The sequence below is a fragment of the Mya arenaria genome, chromosome 11, assembly GCF_026914265.1.
Source record: "Mya arenaria isolate MELC-2E11 chromosome 11, ASM2691426v1".
NCBI classification, from domain to species: Eukaryota; Metazoa; Mollusca; class Bivalvia; order Myida; family Myidae; genus Mya; species Mya arenaria.
Genome location: NC_069132.1, coordinates 15,581,931 through 15,604,821, shown reverse-complemented (window position 1 = coordinate 15,604,821; position 22,891 = coordinate 15,581,931). Strand labels below are relative to the sequence as shown.

At 36.0% G+C, this 22,891-nt stretch overlaps 1 protein-coding gene across 2 annotated transcripts in view; it reads left to right on the top strand.

Moving 5' to 3' along the window:
- Positions 1-22,891, top strand: part of LOC128207877 (protein sel-1 homolog 1-like) — a 39,485-nt gene that overhangs the window by 5,400 nt on the left and 11,194 nt on the right. For both annotated transcript variants that reach the window (XM_052911057.1, XM_052911056.1), the window contains exons 3-14: positions 431-604; positions 998-1,061; positions 3,092-3,254; positions 4,683-4,736; positions 5,048-5,107; positions 5,444-5,525; positions 7,446-7,600; positions 12,683-12,739; positions 14,295-14,363; positions 16,011-16,088; positions 16,325-16,475; positions 17,623-17,771. In XM_052911057.1, coding sequence (XP_052767017.1) covers positions 431-604; positions 998-1,061; positions 3,092-3,254; positions 4,683-4,736; positions 5,048-5,107; positions 5,444-5,525; positions 7,446-7,600; positions 12,683-12,739; positions 14,295-14,363; positions 16,011-16,088; positions 16,325-16,475; positions 17,623-17,771 — 1,256 coding nt within the window. The remainder of the gene's footprint in view (positions 1-430; positions 605-997; positions 1,062-3,091; positions 3,255-4,682; positions 4,737-5,047; positions 5,108-5,443; positions 5,526-7,445; positions 7,601-12,682; positions 12,740-14,294; positions 14,364-16,010; positions 16,089-16,324; positions 16,476-17,622; positions 17,772-22,891) is intronic.

Below are 22,891 nucleotides of genomic sequence, written 5' to 3'. Positions count from 1 at the left end.
TTTCTATATTAAGATAAATCACACAAACACATTACATTTTTTAAAACTTTAATATCTAAATCAGACTAGATGTTGCTGTGTTACACTTTCATTATAGAAAGGAAGTGACATCAATCTCATACAATGTTAAATGATGGCACACAGTTAAGTGGCAGAACAAATGGCGTTGATAGAAACAGAAATATAATATAGCCACATACATATTAACATAATGTATTATGGATCACAAGCGATACAAAAGGCTGTTAGAAAGTGTACAATAAAACATGTGATAATCAAACATTATGACAAAGTAAATTAAAACAAATATTGGACTGTATTACATATCATAATTGTAGAAGTTTATTATTGAGACTGTTAGGAGGCATTGTTTTAAGTTTATGTATAAATTTTTTATGACCCCCCACATCTATGTGTTTAATTTGAACAGAAAGTGTAGTTCCCCAGCCCCCGGAGAGTAGTGAAGCCCCAAGGTCCCCGGAGGCCCCACCCACGGCATTGACACCAGAGGCCTTGCAGAGAGCCCACCTCGAGTCCCTGAAACAGCGCTTTGCGGAGAAGGAGGAGGAGGAGACACCAGAGGCAAGACAGAAACAGGAAGAAGGTACATTCAACCTCCATTGCAAAACACTGCCTTTTCACAGAATGTATCTGCTAGTGCTAGTGTTGATGTCAAAGTCAACATTAGATTAACATGTATATTTACTAACATGTAGCAGAGTCAAACATCGGAAAAAGTCAAACGCAGAGTAGGAGGAATCAAATTAAGTTATTTATTTAAAATGTATTGTATACTATAGATCAAAATTCCTGCTCTTATCACAATAGTGTAAATTTGTTTACACACAGGGAAGGTAGGATTGTGCTGTCATTTTAGGTGTCTGAGATGGCACAGTTTAGTTTACCTGACTTATTAAGAAGGAGTATTGACTTTACTCAGTTTCAATAATATCATTTGTTCTCTCCCTTGCATAATCAGTATTTGTTGCTTTTTCAGCTCAGAAATACTTTGAAGAAGGTGAGAAGTTGATCAACATTTCCTACAAGAAAGACTACATTCAGTAAGTGACCTTATTTGTAATTTGATTATCATTTCTGTGAAAGCTTTAATTCATCCTTGCAGACAAAACTATTATAAATGCACTTTTACTTTTCACCTTAAAAAAAATAAATGTTTGTTTCTGGTTTCCTGACCCACCCTATTTTTGCCCCGACTCTAAACCTTTTTATTGCCCTGTGATATGTTTTTTATAATTTGTTTTCTTAAAGTAAAAAATGAAGTGTTTTTGGCTTCAATAACAATGTTGGTAAAACTGATTGTACGAGGGTCATTCAAAAGATAAGTAAACTTTCTTAATAAGTTTTTAAGTTATTGACGTTGTCTAAATGATTGTATAAATTAAGGTAATCTTATAAAGATACTTTTCAAATTGCTTTGAAGTTACAGCAATACCATCTATATATTTGTTTAATGTAAAAGTTTTATGCGATCTTAGAAATTCCCTGCTTTGGTTTCATCAACAAAACAAAAATTCCCTAATGCAAGTTTTGCATTGCAATGGTGATATTGTTATGGCATTGACCACTCTGTTGTCAGAATATCATTTAAAAAAAATAATAAAAAAATATATTAATTTTTAATAGGTTAAAAATTATCTCGTTGTACAAATGAAAACGAGATCAAATGAAGTGAAAGTGTGGAATCGTCTTGCTCTACCTCACTTACTTTAAGATATAACTACATCAAGCACAATTAATGTACCTGAATGAAATTTGACACATTCAGAGAAACAGATTCTGACAATTTATCTGGCATGTATTAATATAATTATTACTTTAATTCAATGGTTTATGTACAGTGTCTGCATTGTGTTTGAATGATCCCCGTATACTTAAGCATACACTTTATAGATTTTGGTAACTGTAAAAAAATGACTAGAAACAATATGCTGATTAAAAAAATTAGGGATGGCAAAGAGTAGTAAAATTAATACTCGAGTACTCGGACGATCGTTCGATCGAGTACTTGGGTACTCGATTACTCGGAAAAATTGAATATGTGTTCGCAAAGACAGGATTGTGTATACATGTATCGTTAATGACGTATATTGTGCGTTGGTCGTTTTATTGGTCATTTTCAACTTTAAAGTAAACTTTCATTACATATTTTCACTAAAATTGATATAAAAAGAAAACAAATGTTGTTTCAGGCTTTTAATGTGTCTTATTCGTTTCATTTGATACAAGTATGCACTGCAGAAATGAACAACAATCAGAATTAAAATGAACAAAAATTAATAGCATACATAAAAATAGTGAACAAAATTCAATACGAAGTTCAGTTGTTCAGTTGTTTACTCTACAATTATTATTTTTTGAAATGATAGTTTTTTCGTACTGTGTAATTGTTGTTTACCTCATTGATATTCATAATTCTTGATTTAAAATATCAACCAATCAATTGTGATAATCATTGCAAAAATAGTTAAAATACGCCCATTAAGAAATCAATTCTCGTAACGGTTGATACTCTTTCGCTCATTAGCGTCCATTATTTGGTGAAAGGTCTCTAATTGGTATACAATAGAATTGTGTAGGTGAAAATACCGCTATCAGAACTTCGCTAATTGACATCAGTGCTAATTTGAAAAAAGGGTCCTTTGTTGACAGTTTGCAACTATCACAACAACTCTCAACTAATTGATTGGATCAATTGTGTACACAGCGGGATTAGAGGGACCATAAATTGTCCTCTTGGCAACTAACCAGATCTGATATTTTGTCTGTAAATCGTGTGTTTGGTAATTTTTATTGATTTTTTTTTTCAGAGTACTCAAGTAGTGATTTGGTACTCGAGTACTCAGACGTTCTATCAAGTACTCGAGTAATCGGGTACTCGTTGCCATCCCTAACAAAAATAGAAGATTTTCTTACTTACCTGTTTTTTGGGGCATGAAACCTGATATGAACATATTATTTTTTTAAGCCTTATATATAATCACTCATAATCACTAGATTATTTTTGGTCATATAAAAGCACCATACGGAGATGGTAGAAGTGTTTGCCTCACAATATCCTCTCATATTTCAGGGCGTATCAGTACTTCCAGGTGGCAGCCAATAAGGGCCACCAAAGGGCCAAGGAGTACCTGGGCTTTGGGCACTTGCTGGGGGACTATGTGACCCTTGACCCTGCCAAAGCACTCCAAATCTTTGGAGAACTCAGCAACAAGGGGTCACCCAAGGGACAACTGGTACAGATGGTTTATGAGTTTTTTCCTTCTTTAGAAATAGCTCATAATTAGGTGTTTTTATGAGCTTTTTATATAGAAAACTGTACAAAAAGACCTCAATTCTTATGTTAGTAAACCCCATAAACCCTGTTGGTGTAGTTGAAATGAATTTTCAGAAAAAAGGAAGGTCAATGTATTTTCATAGCCTTGCAGTTGTAGTCCTTTTGCTCCATGGTCTATGTTATTCATTGGAAACCAATTTTTATTTCTTTTGGTCCACCTCACATCCCTCAACTGCCTGCCTTTTTTCCCCACACCCTGGCTTTTGCAGGTCATCAAAGTGTCTAGCTGTACTTTGAAAGGTTACTTGACTGTTGGGGTACCACCAGGTTTCCTAACTTGTTTCCCTAGCTCAGCACAGGTCTGGTTAACGATGTAGAGGATTAAAGCTCTTCCCCGAAAGCTTATTATCTTGTAGGTCCTCCCTGCAGTCCCCCAACTGAGAATATTCCAATTATCATAGAATTAATATCATATTAATGTAATAATGTTTATTTTAAAACAATTTAGGAATGCACAGTGCAAACTCGCTATGTCAACGTGGGATATCTCGACTTTCCGGTTATGTCGACTTTTTTCTCCGGTCCCGAATTTATTCCTTCCTATTCTATATAAAATAAATCTGCTTGTGTCGATTTTTCTATCTCGATTTTTTCGCAATGTCGCCCTCCTATTTCAGTCCCAGTGGTTGAATTTCACACATTTTCCTTGTCCCTTATGTCAAACTGCAGATCAAGGCGTAGGTGCGAAAGTTGTCATGGCGGTTTTCAGCATATCGCTAAATTACCGTGCGTGTCAAAATAACAAACTTTCATAATTGGAGGTTAATGGGTTAGTGTGAATAATTAAAGGTGTTTGTTTATGTTTTTGATTACAGAGTCTTTTATTGATCAAGCTATACTTTGAAACGCACAATTTAAATCGACGATGACATCATCGTAAAAATTCAACAACATTGAAAGTTACACGACGAAGTAATTTCTCTATACTGCACGACAACACAAACAGGCATAACATGTTCTTTACCGTTTTCTTACAATATACAAGTGTATGCAATTGTGGTTTAATATTTGATTTGTGTAATCTATAAACGTGAATAAAATTAATATAAAATTAATTTGGCACAAATAATTTATTTTTGTATCACTTTATTTTTAAATAATACGTTTGCTGTTTCCACGACCGTAAAAACACCGTTCAATTCAAGTCGGATGTCGGACATGTATCAAACTCATATGTGTTTGGATTGGTTATACTTTTTTGTATTTTGGATGTGTCGAATGTTCATTATCTCAACTTTTTTCCTAGGTCCCGACAAAGTCGACATAACGAGTTGGGACTGTATCATTATTTTGTGGAAAAACTCAATATAGATGTATGTATTTTCAGGGTCTTGGGTTGTCGTACAGTGCAGGGTTGGCAACAAACTCCAGCCAAGCAAAGGTATTGTTTACCATATAGTACAATGAAATGATTTAATGGTAAAGAAAATGATTTTGTTTTTGTTTTATAGCAAAAGTTGGATTAAATCATTGGTACTTGATAGATAATGATAGAGAATGATTTTATTATGCTCATTTTATAATAAAAAATGATCACACTTTCATGTTACACTGTGCGAATTACAGTGATTAATATAATGTTGTAATAACTTGTTTCACAATCACTGTAAAATAAATAAGTTTAAACTAAACTAAATAACGCATGCCTGTACTGTATATGCATGCCTGTACCGTTTGTATTTTTTGTTACAGGCACTGATATATTTCACGTTTGCTGCTCTCGGAGGTGACCCCTTGGCTCAGATGGTTCTGGTATGGATTGATTCATCAACATTTTTACTTTAAAAAGCATGTCAAAGCGGTTCAATCTTTAGGTGAATTCCTTTGTTTTTGCAGTTCCATTATCATTCCATCAAAGGATAAAGTGAAGGTTTTATTGTGAATTAATACTGGGCTATTTCTACACATTATGACATACCTTATATCATATGGTAGGGGTACGGGTGGGGAGGCAGGTAGTTTTGGGTGGAAGGTAATTATGACCTTTACCTGTTCATTGTCTTTCTGTCTTTTTCTTCCATGCTACATACATGTATTTTCCTTGTTTAGTAATCTCAAAGTGAAATATGAGGTGATCCTATGTTTCAGGGGTACAGATATCTGTCTGGTATAGGGGTGGAGTCCAAGTGTGAAACGGCCCTCACCTACTATAGGAAGGTGGCTACCTCAGGTTCGTTTACCATCAATGGCGTTTGAACTTTTCTATGCTAGTCCAGTTATCTAAAAGTTTAAACAATTCCCCTAGATAGACTGAACTGCATTCTTGTTCTCCTAATAAGACCAGACTATTAGTGTACACCTGGTTGTAAAGTTAGGCTTAACAACAAGATTAATCATGCTCTTCTGAGCATGCCAGTTTAATCAGTAGAGTCAAAATGAGAGACCATCATTTCAAATCATGTGCCTCTTTGTGCTTCACATTTTAATGAGCTTGCAACAAAAGTAGAAAGTAGAGATATCATATAAAGTCATGAATATAATGATACCCTTGTTATGCTACTGTTAAAGTCCTTTGAACAAAATAAATTTGATATTGGCTCATAACGAACATGTCATTGGAAGAAGGGTTCTTGTGAAAATGTCTCTTGATAAAACATCAAAGCATTTCATATCAATACTTTTAAATGCTGTCATGTTATGCATTTAAGTATCTACATCAGAGGCTTGACTGAAATTTGCTAATTGCTCTGAGTAGCGTTTAACTAGTGCGTTTTAAAGGATATATTTTATATAGAGCTTTTTTGTCCATTGCCTTTTCAGCTTATCTGGTTTTGTTGTGCCTTTAAGTCATGGACATTGGTATTATGACAGTACTGGTGACAGCAGTTGCAGCTTCATGTAGAAACTTAAATCTTTGGTCATAAAAAAAACAACAATAATTGGTCTTGGCATCCCACAAAGATCTCAAAATACAGGTCACCAATGTCTACATACAGTCAAAACCCAAATTCTACAAGACCGAAATACAAAAATTGTAGCACAAACACAGCTCATTTGAGTCAAAATTCTAATCTCTGTCATTGAACCAGTCTTTTAAGATGTTTCAGTCGTGAAAACAGCCAACTTATTATTGAAAATAAGATTTTATTTTTTCTGTTTCACTATAATAAAATTTATGTTTATGGATAGCACTATTAAAGACAAATATATAAAACAAGCACAATTATGAGATAATAAACAAAGATAAGCACCTTAAACGATGAAAGCATAGTATATTCATAATATTATAAAAAAAACAATATAGAACATTAAACAATAAAAGCTGACCTTCAGCTCGACCTGCAGTGCAGTTTGACGTAACAGGTAATGGAAATGTTTGAAATTTGACTGCAGGAACTAAAATATTTGATAAAGCAAACATTTGTGACAAAATTTTTACATAAGCATGAATGTTTATATAGAAACAGAAGGAACAAATTTGTTAGTGGGGAAAAAAATTGGACATAAATCAAGAATTCGACATAGCAATTTTCGACTGTACATGTGAAGCAAGTCTCTGAGCTCCAGACTTGGTTTTGGGTCAAAGAGTATTTTACCCCAAGATTTTGTTTTCAAAAAGTATGTTAGTTCAGAGAGTATTCATTGAAAAGAAATGAGTGCTTAACATTTAAAGCATTTTAGCAGTGAGTATCCAAAGAAATGAAGTATTGCTTTAGTCATCATTTCAAAGATAGGCGTTGATCCAGTTGAAAAAAATATCTTTTTCGCAGTGACCCTTAAAATTGAAAAACGATTCAGTATTAAATAAGGACATAAACTACTTAAATTGGCTGTGCTCCATTTTCTAAAATTTAATAAATTAATACATTAATCACTTACAAGTGTGATTATCGTTTAAACTGACGTTTGGACTACTGGTAAATTCAACGTGTTTGTAATAATTTTCGATGCATATTAACATATGAGCTCCGAGGCTCATCACTCTAGGTTAAATAATTGTTATGATATCAACCTTGACCGACTGAGAATTAAGGTGCGCTTATGTTTTTAGCAAGTTAATTAATGTGTATTGTATTACCATTTTCAAATGGTTGGAATTGTTGTTCTGTATATTCTTATACATCAAACTGCATTCTGTTTTACCATGCAGTTGCGGAGAACATGTCGGCAGGTAGCCCTGTTGTCCAGCGGATCCGTCTGCATGAGCAAGCAGAGAGCAAGGATACATCAGGGTCATCCCTCATGGATGATGACCTGCTCCAGTATTATGAGTTCCTTGCCGACAAGGGTGACCTTCAAGCACAGGTAAAAAACCTTCACTCACACAAGCTAAACAAACCTCCCTGGAGGTTAAAGCACAGCTTAATCAACCTAGTCTTGCGGTTAAAGCACAAACAACCCTTACTTAAACAACAACAAATCTCCCTGGCGATTTAAGGATAGCTTAAACAACCCTACCTCCCGCTTAAAGCACAGCTCTAACCTCCCTGCATGTTAAAAGACAGCTTAAACCTCACTGACAGTTAAATCACATCTTAAACATCCCTGGCGGTTAAGGCACAGCTTGATCAACCCTCCCTGGCAGTTAAAGCACAGCTTGAACAACCCTCCCTGGCAGTTAAAGCACAGCTTGAACAACCCTCCCTGGCAGTTAAAGCACAGCTTGAACAACCCTCCCTGGCAGTTAAAGTACAGCTTGAACAACCCTCCCTGGCAGTTAAAGCACAGCTTGAACAACCCTCCCTGGCAGTTAAAGCACAGCTAAATCAACTCTCCCTGGCAGTTAAAGCACAGCTTAATCAACCCTCCCTGGCAGTTAAAGCATAGCTAAATCAACCCTCCCTGGCAGTTAAAGCACAGCTAAATCAACCCTCCCTGGCAGTTAAAGCACAGCTTGAACAACTCTCCCTGGCAGTTAAAGCACAGCTAAATCAACCCTCCCTGGCAGTTAAAGCACAGCTTGAACAACCCTCCCTGGCAGTTAAAGCACAGCTTGAACAACCCTCCCTGGCACTTAAAGCACAGCTAAATCAACTCTCCCTGGCAGTTCTATTGCATACATTGGTATTAAAAGGCTGGGGTGCATGACCCCAAATATTCTACAGGACAGCCATTAAGCCGATTTGATTTGGCAGAGGAGGTGTAGTTAAACTGATTTATGAGGTCTGCTCAGGTCAGCAGTTTAGAATAGTAAACATTCACATGGCTTGTGGTGTTATATCATTCTGATAGTTGTACAGAACAAATTGTCCATTGGTTTCTCAATTGAGAATAGATAAATAAATTTCGTATACCATGGCAAATGCTTCCACGAATAATCCATTTGATAGTATATATCAGCCCAGATAATGGATGTTTCCCGGCATATGTCTATTAAAACCACATTCTGTGATAGTAAACTTGTAGTAAACAGGAATCAGTAGTGAAATTCAGTTGGCTGAACTTTCAAGATCTGTCAGTCAACATTGCTTGGAAATTTCAAATTGTTTGACAGTTGTATTTTTTTTATTAGCTCACCTTAGCCGTAGGCTGAGGGTGAGCTTTTAGGATCGATGATTGTCCGTCGTCCGTCCACACTTAGTTTGTTAACACTCTAGGGGTCACCTTTTTGCCTCAATTGTCACGAAACTTGGTCAGGATGTTTGTCCCAGTAATTACTCGGACAAGTTCGAATATATGTCATCTGGGGTCAAAAACTAGGCCACAGAGCCCAAATATGGAAATACCTTGTTAACACTCTCAAGGTAACATTTACAGCCCAAATATCCTGGAAATATGTCAGAAAGGTTGTTTTGATGATTTCTAGCTCAAGTTCAAATATGGGTCATCTGGGGTCAAAAACTAGGTCACAGAGCCCAAATATGGAAATACCTTGAAAACACTCTCGAGGTAACATTTTCAGCCCAAATATCCTGGAAATTTGTCAGAAAGGTTGTTTAGAGGATTTCTAGCTCAAGTTCAAATATGGGTCATCTGGGGTCTAAACCTAGGTTACAGAGCCCAAATATGGAAATACCTTGTTAACACTCTAGAGGTAACATTTTCAGCCCAAATATCATGGAAATTTGTCAGAAAGGTTGTTTCAATGATTTCTAGCTCAAGTTCGAATATGGGTCATCTTGGGTCAAAAACTTGGTCACAGAGCCCAAAAATGGAAATACCTTGTTAACATTCTCGAGACAACATTTCAGCCCAAATATCCTGGAAATTTGTCAGACAGGTTGTTTTGATGATTTCTAACTCAAGTTCGAATATAAGGGTCATCTTGGGTCAAAAACTAGGTCACAGAGCCCAAATATGGAAATACCTTGTAAACACTTTGAGGTAACATTTTCAGTCCAAATATCCTGGAAATTTGTTAGAAAGGATGTTTTAATGATTTCTAGCTCAAGTTCGAATATGGGTCATCTGGGGTCTTAAACTAGGTCACAGAGCCCAGATATGGAAATACCTTGAAAACACTCTCGAGGTAACATTTTCAGCCCAAATATCCTGAAAATTTGTCAGAAAGGTTATTTAGATGATTTCTAGCTCAAGTTCAAATATGGGTCATCTAGGGTCAAAAACTAGGTCACAGAGCCCAAATATGGAAATACCTTGTTAACACTTTGAGGTAACATTTTCAGTCCAAATATCCTGGAAATTTGTAAGAAAGGATGTTTTGAAGATTTCTAACTCAAGTTCGAATATGGGTCATCTGGGGTCAAAAACTAGGTCACAGAGCCCAAATATTGAAATACCTTGTTAACACTCTCTAGGTAACATTTTCAGCCCAAATATCCTGGAAATTTGTCAGAAAGGTTGTTCTGATGATTTCTAGCTCAAGTTCGATTATGGGTCATCTAGGGTTAAAAACTAGGTCACAGAGCCCAAATATGAAAATACCTTGTTAACACTTTAGAGGTAACATTTTCAGCCCAAATATCCTGGAAATTTGTCAGAAAGGTTGTTTCAATGATTTCTAGCTCAAGTTCGAATATGGGTCATCTTGGGTCAAAAACTTGGTCACAGAGCCCAAAAATGGAAATACCTTGTTAACATTCTCGAGACAACATTTCAGCCCAAATATCCTGGAAATTTGTCAGAACGGTTGTTTTGATGATTTCTAACTCAAGTTCGAATATGGGTCATCTGGGGTCAAAAACTAGGTCACAGAGCCCAAATATGGAAATACCTTGTTAACACTTTGAGGTAACATTTTCAGTCCAAATATCCTGGAAATTTGTAAGAAAGGATGTTTTAATGATTTCTAGCTCAAGTTTGAATATGGGTCATCTGGGGTTTAAAACTAGGTCACAGAGCCCAGATATAGAAATACCTTGTTAACACTCTCAAGACAACATTTTCAGCCCAAATATCCTGGAAATTTGTCAGAAAGGTTGTTTTGAAGATTTCTAACTCAAGTTCGAATATGGGTCATCTGTGGTCAAAAACTAGGTCACAGAGCCCAAATATTGAAATACCTTGTTAACACTCTCTAGGTAACATTTTCAGCCCAAATATCCTGGAAATTTGTCAGAAAGGTTGTTCTGATGATTTCTAGCTCAAGTTCGATTATGGGTCATCTAGGGTTAAAAACTTGGTCACAGAGCCCAAATATGAAAATACCTTGTTAACACTTTAGAGGTAACATTTTCAGCCCAAATATCCTGGAAATTTGTCAGAAAGGTTGTTTCAATGATTTCTAGCTCAAGTTCGAATATGGGTCATCTTGTCACAGAGCCCAAAAATGGAAATACCTTGTTAACATTCTCGAGACAACATTTCAGCCCAAATATCCTGGAAATTTGTCAGAAAGGTTGTTTTGATGATTTCTAACTCAAGTTCGAATATAAGGGTCATCTGGGGTCAAAAACTAGGTCACAGAGCCCAAATATGGAAATACCTTGTTAACACTTTGAGGTAACATTTTCAGTCCAAATATCCTGGAAATTTGTTAGAAAGGATGTTTTAATGATTTCTAGCTCAAGTTTGAATATGGGTCATCTGGGGTTTAAAACTAGGTCACAGAGCCCAGATATAGAAATACCTTGTTAACACTCTCAAGACAACATTTTCAGCCCAAATATCCGGGAAATTAGTCAGAAAGGTTGTTTTGAAGATTTCTAACTCAAGTTCGAATATAAGGGTCATCTGTGGTCAAAAACTAGGCCACAGAGCCCAAATATGGAAATACCTTGTTAACACTCCCAAGGTAACATTTACAGCCCAAATATCCTGGAAATATGTCAGAAAGGTTGTTTTGATGATTTCTAGCTCTAGTTTGAATATGGGTCATCTGGGGTCAAAAACTAGGTCACAGAGCCCAAATATTGAAATACCTTGTTAACACTCTCGAGGCAACATTTTCAGCCCAAATACCCTGGAAATTTGTCAGAACGGTTGTTTTGAAGATTTCTAACTCAAGTTCGAATATGGGTCATCTGGGGTCAAAAACTAGGTCACAGAGCCCAAATATTGAAATACCTTGTTAACACTCTCGAGGTAAAATTTTCAGCCCAAATACCCTGGAAATTTGTCAGAAAGGTTGTTTTGATGATTTCTAGCTCAAGTACGAATATGGGTCATCTTGGGTCAAAAACTAGGTCACAGAGCCCAAATATGGAAATACCTTGTTAACACTCTCGAGGTAACAATTTCATACATCAGAGAAGCCAAATCTCTGTTATTGCCCTTTAATTATCAACAAGTCTATCGCACAAAGTTTTACTGAGGTGAGCGATATAGGGCCATCTTGGCCCTCTTGTTTGAAAGTAGTACTTATAACTGTTTGAAACACTTGAAATTCACAAGATATGCTTATAAAACATTAAATAAAGCATGTGACAAATTTTAGTAACCTGTGCTTGTTAATTATTTGTATATTTAAAAAAAAATGTACTGGCAGTCTGTACTAGCAGACAGCTCTGTGAGGTCAAGTGAAATGGCCATTTTTCTGACTGTCTGCCTTTTATACTAATACCCCAGCCTAAACTTTTTAAGGCATCCTTGATTTAGCTTTAATTGCAAAATATTTCACTACTACTTTTTAAAAATCATTCTTCTTGTGTTCACATTTTATTATGATGCTTCTCGCTAAGTTTTACCTGTTTGCTTGTTATAGGCATAATAGCCTGGATACATTAAAAGTTGTTGTTGTTGATTGTCTTAAACTTATTTTTCTTATTTGTTTATCATTTAGCAATTTGAATAAGTGTCACAGCCATCAACTGACATTGGGCCAATTGTTCAGAACAAGATTTGAGACAACTGTATTAGCTGTACATTAGCACATCATAATATTTCTGCCCATGGTCAAACTAATGTTCTTTTATTATGATGTAAGTAAAATGTTTCTTCACTGTTGAGGTATGTATATAGCATGTATGTATAACTTTGTGTTTATAGGTGATCCTGGGGCAGTTATATTACCAGGGTGGAAGAGGGGTGCCTGTCAACCATGAGGTATGAGGGGGAAAGTTAGATAATGAATACAACTTTAAATACCTGAATCAAGTATATAGATCAGCATATGGATAATGAATTAGTGTTTGTAAGCTACAATGCAAGTACAATGCATTTAGATTTTCATTGTCTTAATTACGTCAGCTACAAACTATTGAGCAAATTTTCTCACATAAACCCATCCTTAATTGTTATGGTGCAAATTAATTTCTTTTTTTTTCCTAGGACAGAGGTTCTATTCAAGTTATTGGCTTCTCCCCAATTTATTATATTTTTCTAAAATGATGCAGGTGTTAGAAAATGTGTTAAGAAATACTGTTAAAACCATTTTAATGCCCCCGAAGGTGGGCATATTAAAATCGCACCGTCCGTCCGTCCGTCTGCCCGTGTGTCCGGCTCAAAAACTCGTGTCCGGGCTGTAACTTTCCCTTGTATGGACGGATATTAAGATAACTTGCCACATGTGTTTGGCATACCAAGACGACGTGTCGTGTGCAAGAACCGTGTCCCTACCTCTTAGGTCAAGGTCACACTTAGGTGTTTATTCACAATGGAATGCTGCATATAAGGACATAGAGTATAGGTTGTTGTGTCCGGGCTGTAACTTTTCCTTGTATGGACAGATTTTTAAATAACTTGCCACATGTGTTCGACATACCAAGATGACATGTCGCGTGCAAGACCCGTGTCCCTACCTCTTAGGTCAAGGTCACACTTAGTGTTTATTCACAATGGAATGCTGCATATAATGACATAAGGTATAGATTATCGTGTCCGGGCTGTAACTTTCCCTTGTATGGACAGATTTTAAAATAACTTGCCACATGTGTTCGGCATACCACGACAACGTGTCGCTTGCAAGACCCGTGTCCATATTTCTTAGGTCAAGGTCACACTTAGTGTTTATACACAATGGAATGCTGCATATAACGACAGAGTATAGGTTGGTGTGTCTGGGCTGTAACTTTCCCTTGTATGGACAGATAATAAAATAACTTGCCACATGTGTTTTACATACCAAGACGACGTGTCGGGTGCAAGACCCATGTCCCTACCTCTTAGGTCAAGGTCACACTTAGTGTTTATACACAATGGAATGCTGCATATAACGACAGAGTATAGGTTGTCGTGTCCGGGCTGTAACTTTCCCTTGTATGGACAGAATTTAAAATAACTTGCCACATGTGATCGACATACCAAGACGACGTGTCACGTGCAAGACCCATGTCCCTACCTCTAATTTGAAAGATACACTTAGTGTTTATTTACAATGGAATGCTGAATATAAGGACATAAGAATGTAGGTTGTCAAGTATGGGTGGTATTTTTTATTTTTTTATGTTCAGAGGCAATTTAAAATAACTTGCCATATGTATTTGTTTGATCTTTAACTTTTCATGTACTGACCTTGGTCATAGGTCAATGTCACATTCTGGGGCATTCGTCACATACTGTGACAGCTCTTGTTTCATTTATTATATGTTTAAAAGCTTTCAAATAGAAATAATAGAATAATTCTTGAACCACTTATTTAAAAATATATGTAATGTTTCAGCGAGCTCAGCACTACTTCCTGATGGCCGCAGAGTCAGGCAATTCCAACGCCATGGCTTTCCTGGGAAAGGTAATTCACCCTGTAATTAAAGCATAAAAAGTACAGAGGATAACCTTGTTGTTCAATTTCATATCTCTCATTCCCCGGTATGTAACTCTTTTCTAAAAGCATAAGAGGTATGTTCATGTATAATTCAGGGACAATTTTATTGCCAACTAGGGATGTATAAATCACAACAAATGGCTTGGTTAAGCTTTCTTTAACATTCCTTAAGGCTATAGTTGTCATTTTTTTGTGAGCCATTTACAGATATCACAAGAATGGTGAAAGAATTGTTTTTGATATCATTAGACATTTATATATTGGCAGCATGTTTTAGGAATATTTCTTTGCACATTACAATCAACTAGAGCCAAGGATTTACCTCTCCCAGCGACTACTTCTTAGTCCTGTGCACATGATTCACTCGTCATACGGCACAATGACATTTATTGTAGGTTTCCACCTCTGTCTTGTGCCTACTAAACACCACAGTTCAAAACAATGCTGTACAGTTCTTTTGACTGTTTCTCCTGTTTTATGTTATGTGTAATTACAGAGGATTGAAAATAATTACAGTACATTTATTTGTAATACTGATTTTTTTTATGGCAATGTTATGAATAGGCAGTTAATTATAACAATTACAGGTTTTTGACAAAAATATATTTTACAGGCTTATGAAATAAGATAATAAAAGAAATTAGTATTTAATTAATAGGAACTTTTATTTGAAGTACAGAAATAACAGTACCAGTATATTTAAAATTACTAGCATTCTACTATTAACTAAAAAAGTTATTCCTTTGACTCGGAAATGCCGCACAATTTGATATTAATGTTTTAATTGATTTTGCTTTGTAATCTTATTAATCGTAAAAACTTTTGCGTTAGCATGTGAAAAAAGCTCAGTGTAATTAACTTAGCAAGCAAGTAACATTATCAGCTTTTACAGAAAGTGATGGCTTTCCACATTTTCTTTAACAAGTATGACTGTTATCCGGATTCATTTTCTTAATGGCAGTAAAGTACATGTTTTGTACTTAATTATTTTGCTAGTTGAGCCCAATGTTAAAATGTTTCTGATAGAATATTTACAGATGGTTAAAATTGAAACTGCTTTAAACCTTACTGTTTCTGGCTGTTTTTCTTGGATATTTCACAATCATAGAGAGTGGTCTAGAAAATTGACATGAATTTACTTCCATTGAACCTTGATGACTAACTAAACATTTGGCTTAAAGCAAATTGCACACTATTGTTTATCCAACATTGTTTCTGCAATAGTAGGTTTCTGCATTCAGGACTTTCAACTTACCATCTTGATAGCCACTTGAAATAATGAGAGTAAATTTTATATTACTTTATAAATTCATCTGAAATGGTTTCCTTCTGCAGATTAAAATTGGATAATTAACTCAGGCACTTATTGGGGAATTTACACCAAAACAGTCTTAATGCAGCAATGCAAATGGGCATAATTCCAGAAGCTGGACAATTTATTTTTGGTCTTGTTCAAAGTTAGAAATTGAACAGCCAGGCTTGTTATTTTTTTATTTGTTAGTTAGAACTTTGGGCATTTTCATCCCAAAGTCTAATTTTGAGGACTGTGAATGTACAGAATGTACTTTATGTGACAACTCGGAGTAACTGTTTGCTGTTGTTTTTGTGTTGTAGATGCACTCAGAGGGTAGCCCTGTGGTGGCTCAGGACAGCCTAGTTGCCCTGGAGTATTTCAAGAAGGCAGCCAACAAGGTACAACTATTAGACATACATTTCCCACACTTAAACTTAAATATCAAGTATTTTCATACATGATTTAAAACTTCAGTTTTTTACTAGGGATATCAATGTCAAGGACTCTTGACGATTGATTGAGTTCCTGTGTAATTATGATCTTCTTGTTATTCCTAATATATACATTACATTGCCTTATATTTATACACCGACCATTCATATAATATCTTAAAATATATATTTTTTATGTGCAGGGTAACCCGATAGGTCAGTGTGGTCAGGGTATCATGTACCTGTACGGTAAGGGGGTGGACCGAGACTACCAGAAGGCCCTCAAGTTCTTCACCCAGTCTGCTGACCAAGGCTGGTCTGACGCTCAGCTACATCTTGGCATCATGTATTTCGGTAATTACTAGGGATGGCAACGAGTACCCGAGTACTCGATCGAAAAAATAAAAAAAAATCTATAAAAATCACCAAATACACGATTTATAGACAAAATATCAGATCTGGTTAGTTGTCAAGAGGACAATTTAGGATCCCTCTAATCCCCGCTGTGTACACAATTGACCTAAATCAATTAGTTGACAGTTGTTGTGATAGTTGCAAACTGTCAACAAAGGACCCCTATTTCAAATTAGCACTGATGTCAATTAGCGAAGTTCTGATAGCGGTACTTTCACCTACACAATTCTATTGTATACCAATTAGAGACCTTTCACCAAACAATGGACGCTAACAAGCGAAAAAGTATCGACCGTTACGAGAATTGATTTCTTAATGGGCGTATTTTTGCAATGATTATCACAATTGATTGGTTGATATTTTAAATCAAGAATTGTGAATATTAATGAGGTAAACAACAATTACACAGTACGAAAAACTATCATTTAAAAAAAAAATTGTAGAGTGAACAACTAAACAACTGAACTTCGTATTGAATTTCGTTCACTATTTTTATGTATGCTATTAATTTTCGTTCATTGTAATTCTGATTGTTGTTCATTTCTGCAGTGCATATTTGTATAAAATGAAACGAATAAGACAAATTAAAAGCCTGAAACAACATTTGTTTTCTTTTTATATCACTTTTTGTTAAAATACGTAATGAAAGTTTACTTTAAAGGTGAAATGACCAATAATAGGACCAACGCACAATATATGTCATTAACGATACATGTATACACAATCTTGTCTTTGCGAACACATACTGTATTCAATTTTTCCGAGTAATCGAATACCCGAGTACACGATCGTCCGAGTACTCGAGTATTAGTTTTACTACTCGTTGCCATCCCTAGTAATTACATGTATTGAAATTCTTTCATTTTACAGTAACTTTGCTGTTGGGATGATGGTCACTGTTGGCGTGATGATATTGCTGTTTCTTACCTTAATATTACACTTCAAAATGAAAACTGAGCGCTATGCATGTTTTGCTATATTTTGGTTGTTAAAGGGCACTGTAATTGTGTTCAGTAAATACATATTAATTGCCTTTTCTAACTTCTGAAATGTTTAAAAGATTAATAAGAATTATTTTTGTCTGAAGGAGGTAAAGGTGTACGCCGTGACTACAAGACAGCTGTGAAGTACTTTAACCTTGCATCCCAGGGGGGACATGTGCTGGCCTTCTACCACCTGGCTCAGATGCACGCCACCGGCACTGGAGTCATCCGCAACTGCCATACAGCTGTAGAGGTAACTAAAGGACTAAATGTATTGTATCTGATGAATTGGAGGCACATAACCCTCTCTAACTCCTCATTTATCATAATGTAAAATAGTGCAAGGAGAAATTGAAGAATATTTCTTCTTTATAATGGTTTCCTGTCACATTTTATCCCTTAATCTTAATTCATATTGTTCACCCTTATGCAACTTCTTGCTAGTTTGTTTCCTTTTTGTTAAAAGTAAATTGATCAAAGTTGCAGGTGATGTAAATTTTGTACATAAATGCTCTTTGTTTTATCTTGACAATATATGAAGTTTTTTATTGATAACTGGCTGATGAAGCCAATGATGATCAGACATTTCTGTACTGTGAATGGTTTCTGCTGTATGTTTACTTGTCTCCAACAAATCAGGCTAAATACTTTAATCATGAGCCTCCTGACATTTTGTCACTGTACAGCAATGCCTCATTTCCTAAAGTCTCTCCCTGTCTATCAAGATAACAGTATTTAATGCCTATTTTATTATAACTTGACAGAAACCAAGCCTTTAAGGACGGAAACCAAGCCTTTAAGGAATTGACAAACTCAGAGCACTTGTTTGTTTGATTAAGTTTCTGACCTTTTGAAGTATTTCTTTTAAGTATCTGTACAAAGCCTTTATTTATAATAAAATATCTTGACACTTTTCTCATGTTGGTGCAGTAATGGTGCAATGGAATAGGTGCTTGTTAATTTTTACCTAATATATGCTTTTGTTTATTTGTATGCACATGTTATAATAATAATAATAATAATAAACAAAATACTAATGCATTGTTGATTTATGCCTGATACAAAGTGTATTTGTTTTTTGTTAAAACATATATTAAACTAAACCAAAAGTCCTGTAGCAATCATTAACCATTAAACATTCAGTTGATCAATGAAAAATTGGTCTATGCATCAGTCTATGAACTCATTCAATTGGCCTATGCATGAGTTGGTCTATGCATGAGTCTATGAACAATATGTCTATGCATCATTTTGTGTATACATCAATTGGTCTTTGCATCAATTTATGATCTTGCGGTCTATGTATTCATTGGTCTATGCATCAGTTGGTCTTTGCATCATTTGTTCTATGCATCAATTGTTCTATGCATCAGTTGGTTTATGCATCAGTTGTTCAATGCATCAATTGTTCTATGCATCAGTTGGTCTATGCATCATTTGTTCTATGCATCAGTTGTTCAATGCATCAATTGTTCTATGCATCAGTTGGTCTATGCATCATTTGTTCTATGCTTCAGTTGTTCAATGCATCAATTGTTTTATGCATCAGTTGGTCTATGCATCATTTGTTCTATGCATCAGTTGTTCAATGCATCAATTGTTCTATGCATCAGTTGTTTATGCATCATTTGTTCTATGCGTCATTTGTTCTATGCATCAATTGTTCTTTGCATCAGTTGGTTTATGCATCAGTTGTTCTATGCATCAATTGTTCTATGCATCAGTTGGTCTATGCATCAGTTGGTCAATGCTTCAATTGCTATATGCCTCAATTGCCCTATGTTTCAATTGCCCTATGCTTCTTTTGCCGTATGCTTCAATTGTCCTATGCTTCAATTGCCCTATGCTTCAGTTGCCCTATGCCTCAATTGCACTATGTTTAAAGTGCCCAATGCTTCAATTGCCCTATGCTTCATTTGCTCTATGCTTCAATTGCCCTATGCTTCAATTGCCCTATGCTTCAATTGCCCTATGTTTTGACTGCCCTATGCTTCGATTACCCTATGCTTCAATTGCCCTATGCTTCAATTGCCCTATGCTTCAATTGCCCTATGCTTCAATTGCCCTATGCTTCCATTGCTCTATGCTTCATTTGCCCTATGCTTCAATTGCCCTATGCTTCAATTGCTCTATGCCTCAATTGCCCTATGCCTGAATTGGCATATGTTTCAATTGCCCTATGCCTCAATTGCCCTATGTTTCAATTGCCCTATGCTTCAATTGCCCTATGCTTCAATTGCCCCATGCTTCAATTGCCCTATGCTTTAATTGCCCTATGCTTCAATTGCCCTATGCTTCAATTGCCCCATGCTTTAATTGCCCTATGCTTCAATTGCCCTATGCTTCAATTGCCCTATGCTTCAATTGCCCTATGCTTCAATTGCCCTATGCTTCAATGGATCTATGCTTCTATTAAGTATTCTTCAATTGCTCTAAGTTTCAATTGCTCTATGTTTCAATTGCCCTATGCTTTAATTGCCCTACACTTCAATTGCCCTATGCTTCTAATGACCTATGCTTCGATTGCCCTATGCTTCAACTGCCCTATGCTTCAATTGCCCTATATTTCAATTGCCCTATACTTTGATTGCTTTATGCTTCGATTGAGTATTCTTCAATTGCCCTATGCTTTAATGGCCCTATGCTTCAATTGCCCTATGCTTCAATTGCTTTATGCCTCAATTGCTCTATGCCTCAATTGCCCTATGCTTCAAATGCCCTATGCTTCAAATGCCCTATGCTTGAATTGCCCTATGCTTGAATTGCTAGATATGCTTCAATTGTTCTTCAGTTGCTCTGAGCTTCAATTGACTTATGCTTCAATAATGCTCTATGCATCAATTTCTCTATCAATCAATTTGAAATGTCGTAAACCTTTTCCACTGCGATAAGCTTGTTGGCATTTAATGTAGTCCTGTTAATTATTAGTATCAATTCTGAAATATATTTTTTGTAATCATTTAAATGACCTATCAGTCATTCATAATTGTATTAGTGGAGAAATTCTGTTTAATATTCCTAAATCATTAAGATTTAATTGCTATGGGGATTTGATTTCATTGGCATGAAGAGATATTCTGATGCCAGAGATTCATCATTATTGTCTTCACGTCTGATTTTCATTTCTGTTTTTTTTCTCCAAATGGTTGTGTTCAATTTTGTTGGCAAATGAGTTCTTTGGCAGTGAAACTCTTTTTGTATGTATGTATTAAAGGCATGATACTAAGTGTCATTAACATTTTTTGGCAGATGAAACACAGCCACATATATCCAATTCCATTTGCGTCCACAGCAAATGATGAACCATATTAAAGGGGATTGACTTAGCAACCCTCTGAACTTTTCAGTTTTGCTGTGCCTTACTGATGATAGTTTGTGTCTGGTCCATATCTTTTTCATTCATGATTGGATTTGGAAATGATATGGCCAAAATTACATCCATAGGATAAGGACACATCCATCTGTCTATTCAATCTGTTTGTCCTGTTCTGATTTAATGTCATGCAGCATTTCCGACTCTTGGGGAAGCGGGGGTATTAATCCCTTTCTGTGAGCTTTAGTTATACCCCCACAAACGAAGTTTGAGGGGGTATATAGGAGTGAGCTTGTCGGTCGGTCGGTCTGTCTGTGGGTCGGTCTGTCTGTAGGTCGGTCTGTCAGTTTTCATGGTTTCCGGACGATAACTCATGAAAGGCTAGACAGATTTGAAAAAATTTTGGTACACAGGTGTAACATCAGAAGATACAGGTCAAGTTCGATATTGGGGCTGGTGGGGCCAAGGTCAAGGTCACTGTTACTTAAAATAGAAAACCAGTTTCCGGACGATAACTCATGAAAGGCTTGACAGATTTTAAAAAATTTTGGTACACAGGTGTAGCATCAGAAGATACAGGTCAAGTTCGATATTGGGGCTGGTGGGGCCAAGGTCAAGGTCACTGTTACTAAAAATAGAAAAACGGTTTCCGGACGATAACTCGTGAAAGGCTAGACGGATTTGAACAATTTTTGGTACACAGGTGTAACATCAGAAGATACAGATCAAGTTAGTGAGCTTGTCGGTCGGTCAGTTGGTCAGTTGGTCGGTCGGTTTTTATGGTTTCCGGACGATAACTCGTGAAAGGCTAGACACATTTAAACAAATTTTGGTACACAGGTGTAACATCAGAAGACACAGGTCAAGTTCGATATTGGGGCTGGTGGGGCCAAGGTCAAGGTCACTGTTACTAAAAATAGAAAAACGGTTTCCGGACGATAACTCAGGCTTTACAGATTTGAAAAAAATTTATTACAGAGGTGTAACATCAGAAGATACAGGTCAAGTTCGATATTGGGGCTGGTGGGGCCAAGGTCAAGGTCACTGTTACTAAAAAAGAAAAACGGTTTCCGGACGATAACTCATGAAAGGCTAAACGGATTTGAACAATTTTTGGTACACAGGTGTAACATCAGAAGATACAGATCAATGTCAATATTTGGGCTGGTGGGGTCAAGGTCACTGTTACTAAAAATAGAAAAATGGTTTCTGGACGATAACACGTGAAAGGCTTGACAGATTTGAACATTTTTTGGCAGTAAACTTGGAGTTATGGCCTCTTTTCAAAGGAATGGTTTGCCATTCCTGTGTCCAGGCGGCATTTGGGGGTATTCGTCACTCCTGTGACAGCTCTAGTTGTATTTGGTCTTAAGATAGCCTCCTTTCTGTTCAAATAGGATTACATTAATCTTTTAATGTTTTTCTCTTTTATATTGAGGAATAATATTTGTGGCAATTCCTAGGATTAGGTTATAGCTTTCTAGGCTTGGATTTCTGTCATGAGGAAAATTTAGTGAGATTATGTTCATAAAAATATGCGGTTTAATTGACTAATGATGATGTGGCACTTACTGATGACATATGACCTCATCTGATGTCTTCTATTATTTTGTAATGCTAAAGTGGTTTCCTTACTGTATAAAAAAAACAAAACAAGTTAGGTTTTGTGGTGGAAGAAATATGATGTAGTTGTAAGAAAAGTTCATTTTTATTTGGTATTTTTGAAAAGATTCAAGCCACACTGAAGAGATCAATCTCAATTTGTTCCAATTTCAAAAGTGGAAATGACAGATGACTTGTATTTAATACTTAATTTCTATGAACGAGGTGGATGCATTAGTATTTTCTTCTGCATAGCAGACCTGGCAATATCTTAACTGTAGTGCCCTGTTTTGAAATATCATGAGTCTACATTATACAGTATTTTCACCTATCCACAAATGGCCATACTCTACATGTCTTTATTGTTATTGTTGCTATGCTAAAACTCTATTGTCAGGCATAACTCAAAGTAGGGACATATAATGTGAATATGGTGTTCTCTGTTGCTTTTATGGGAT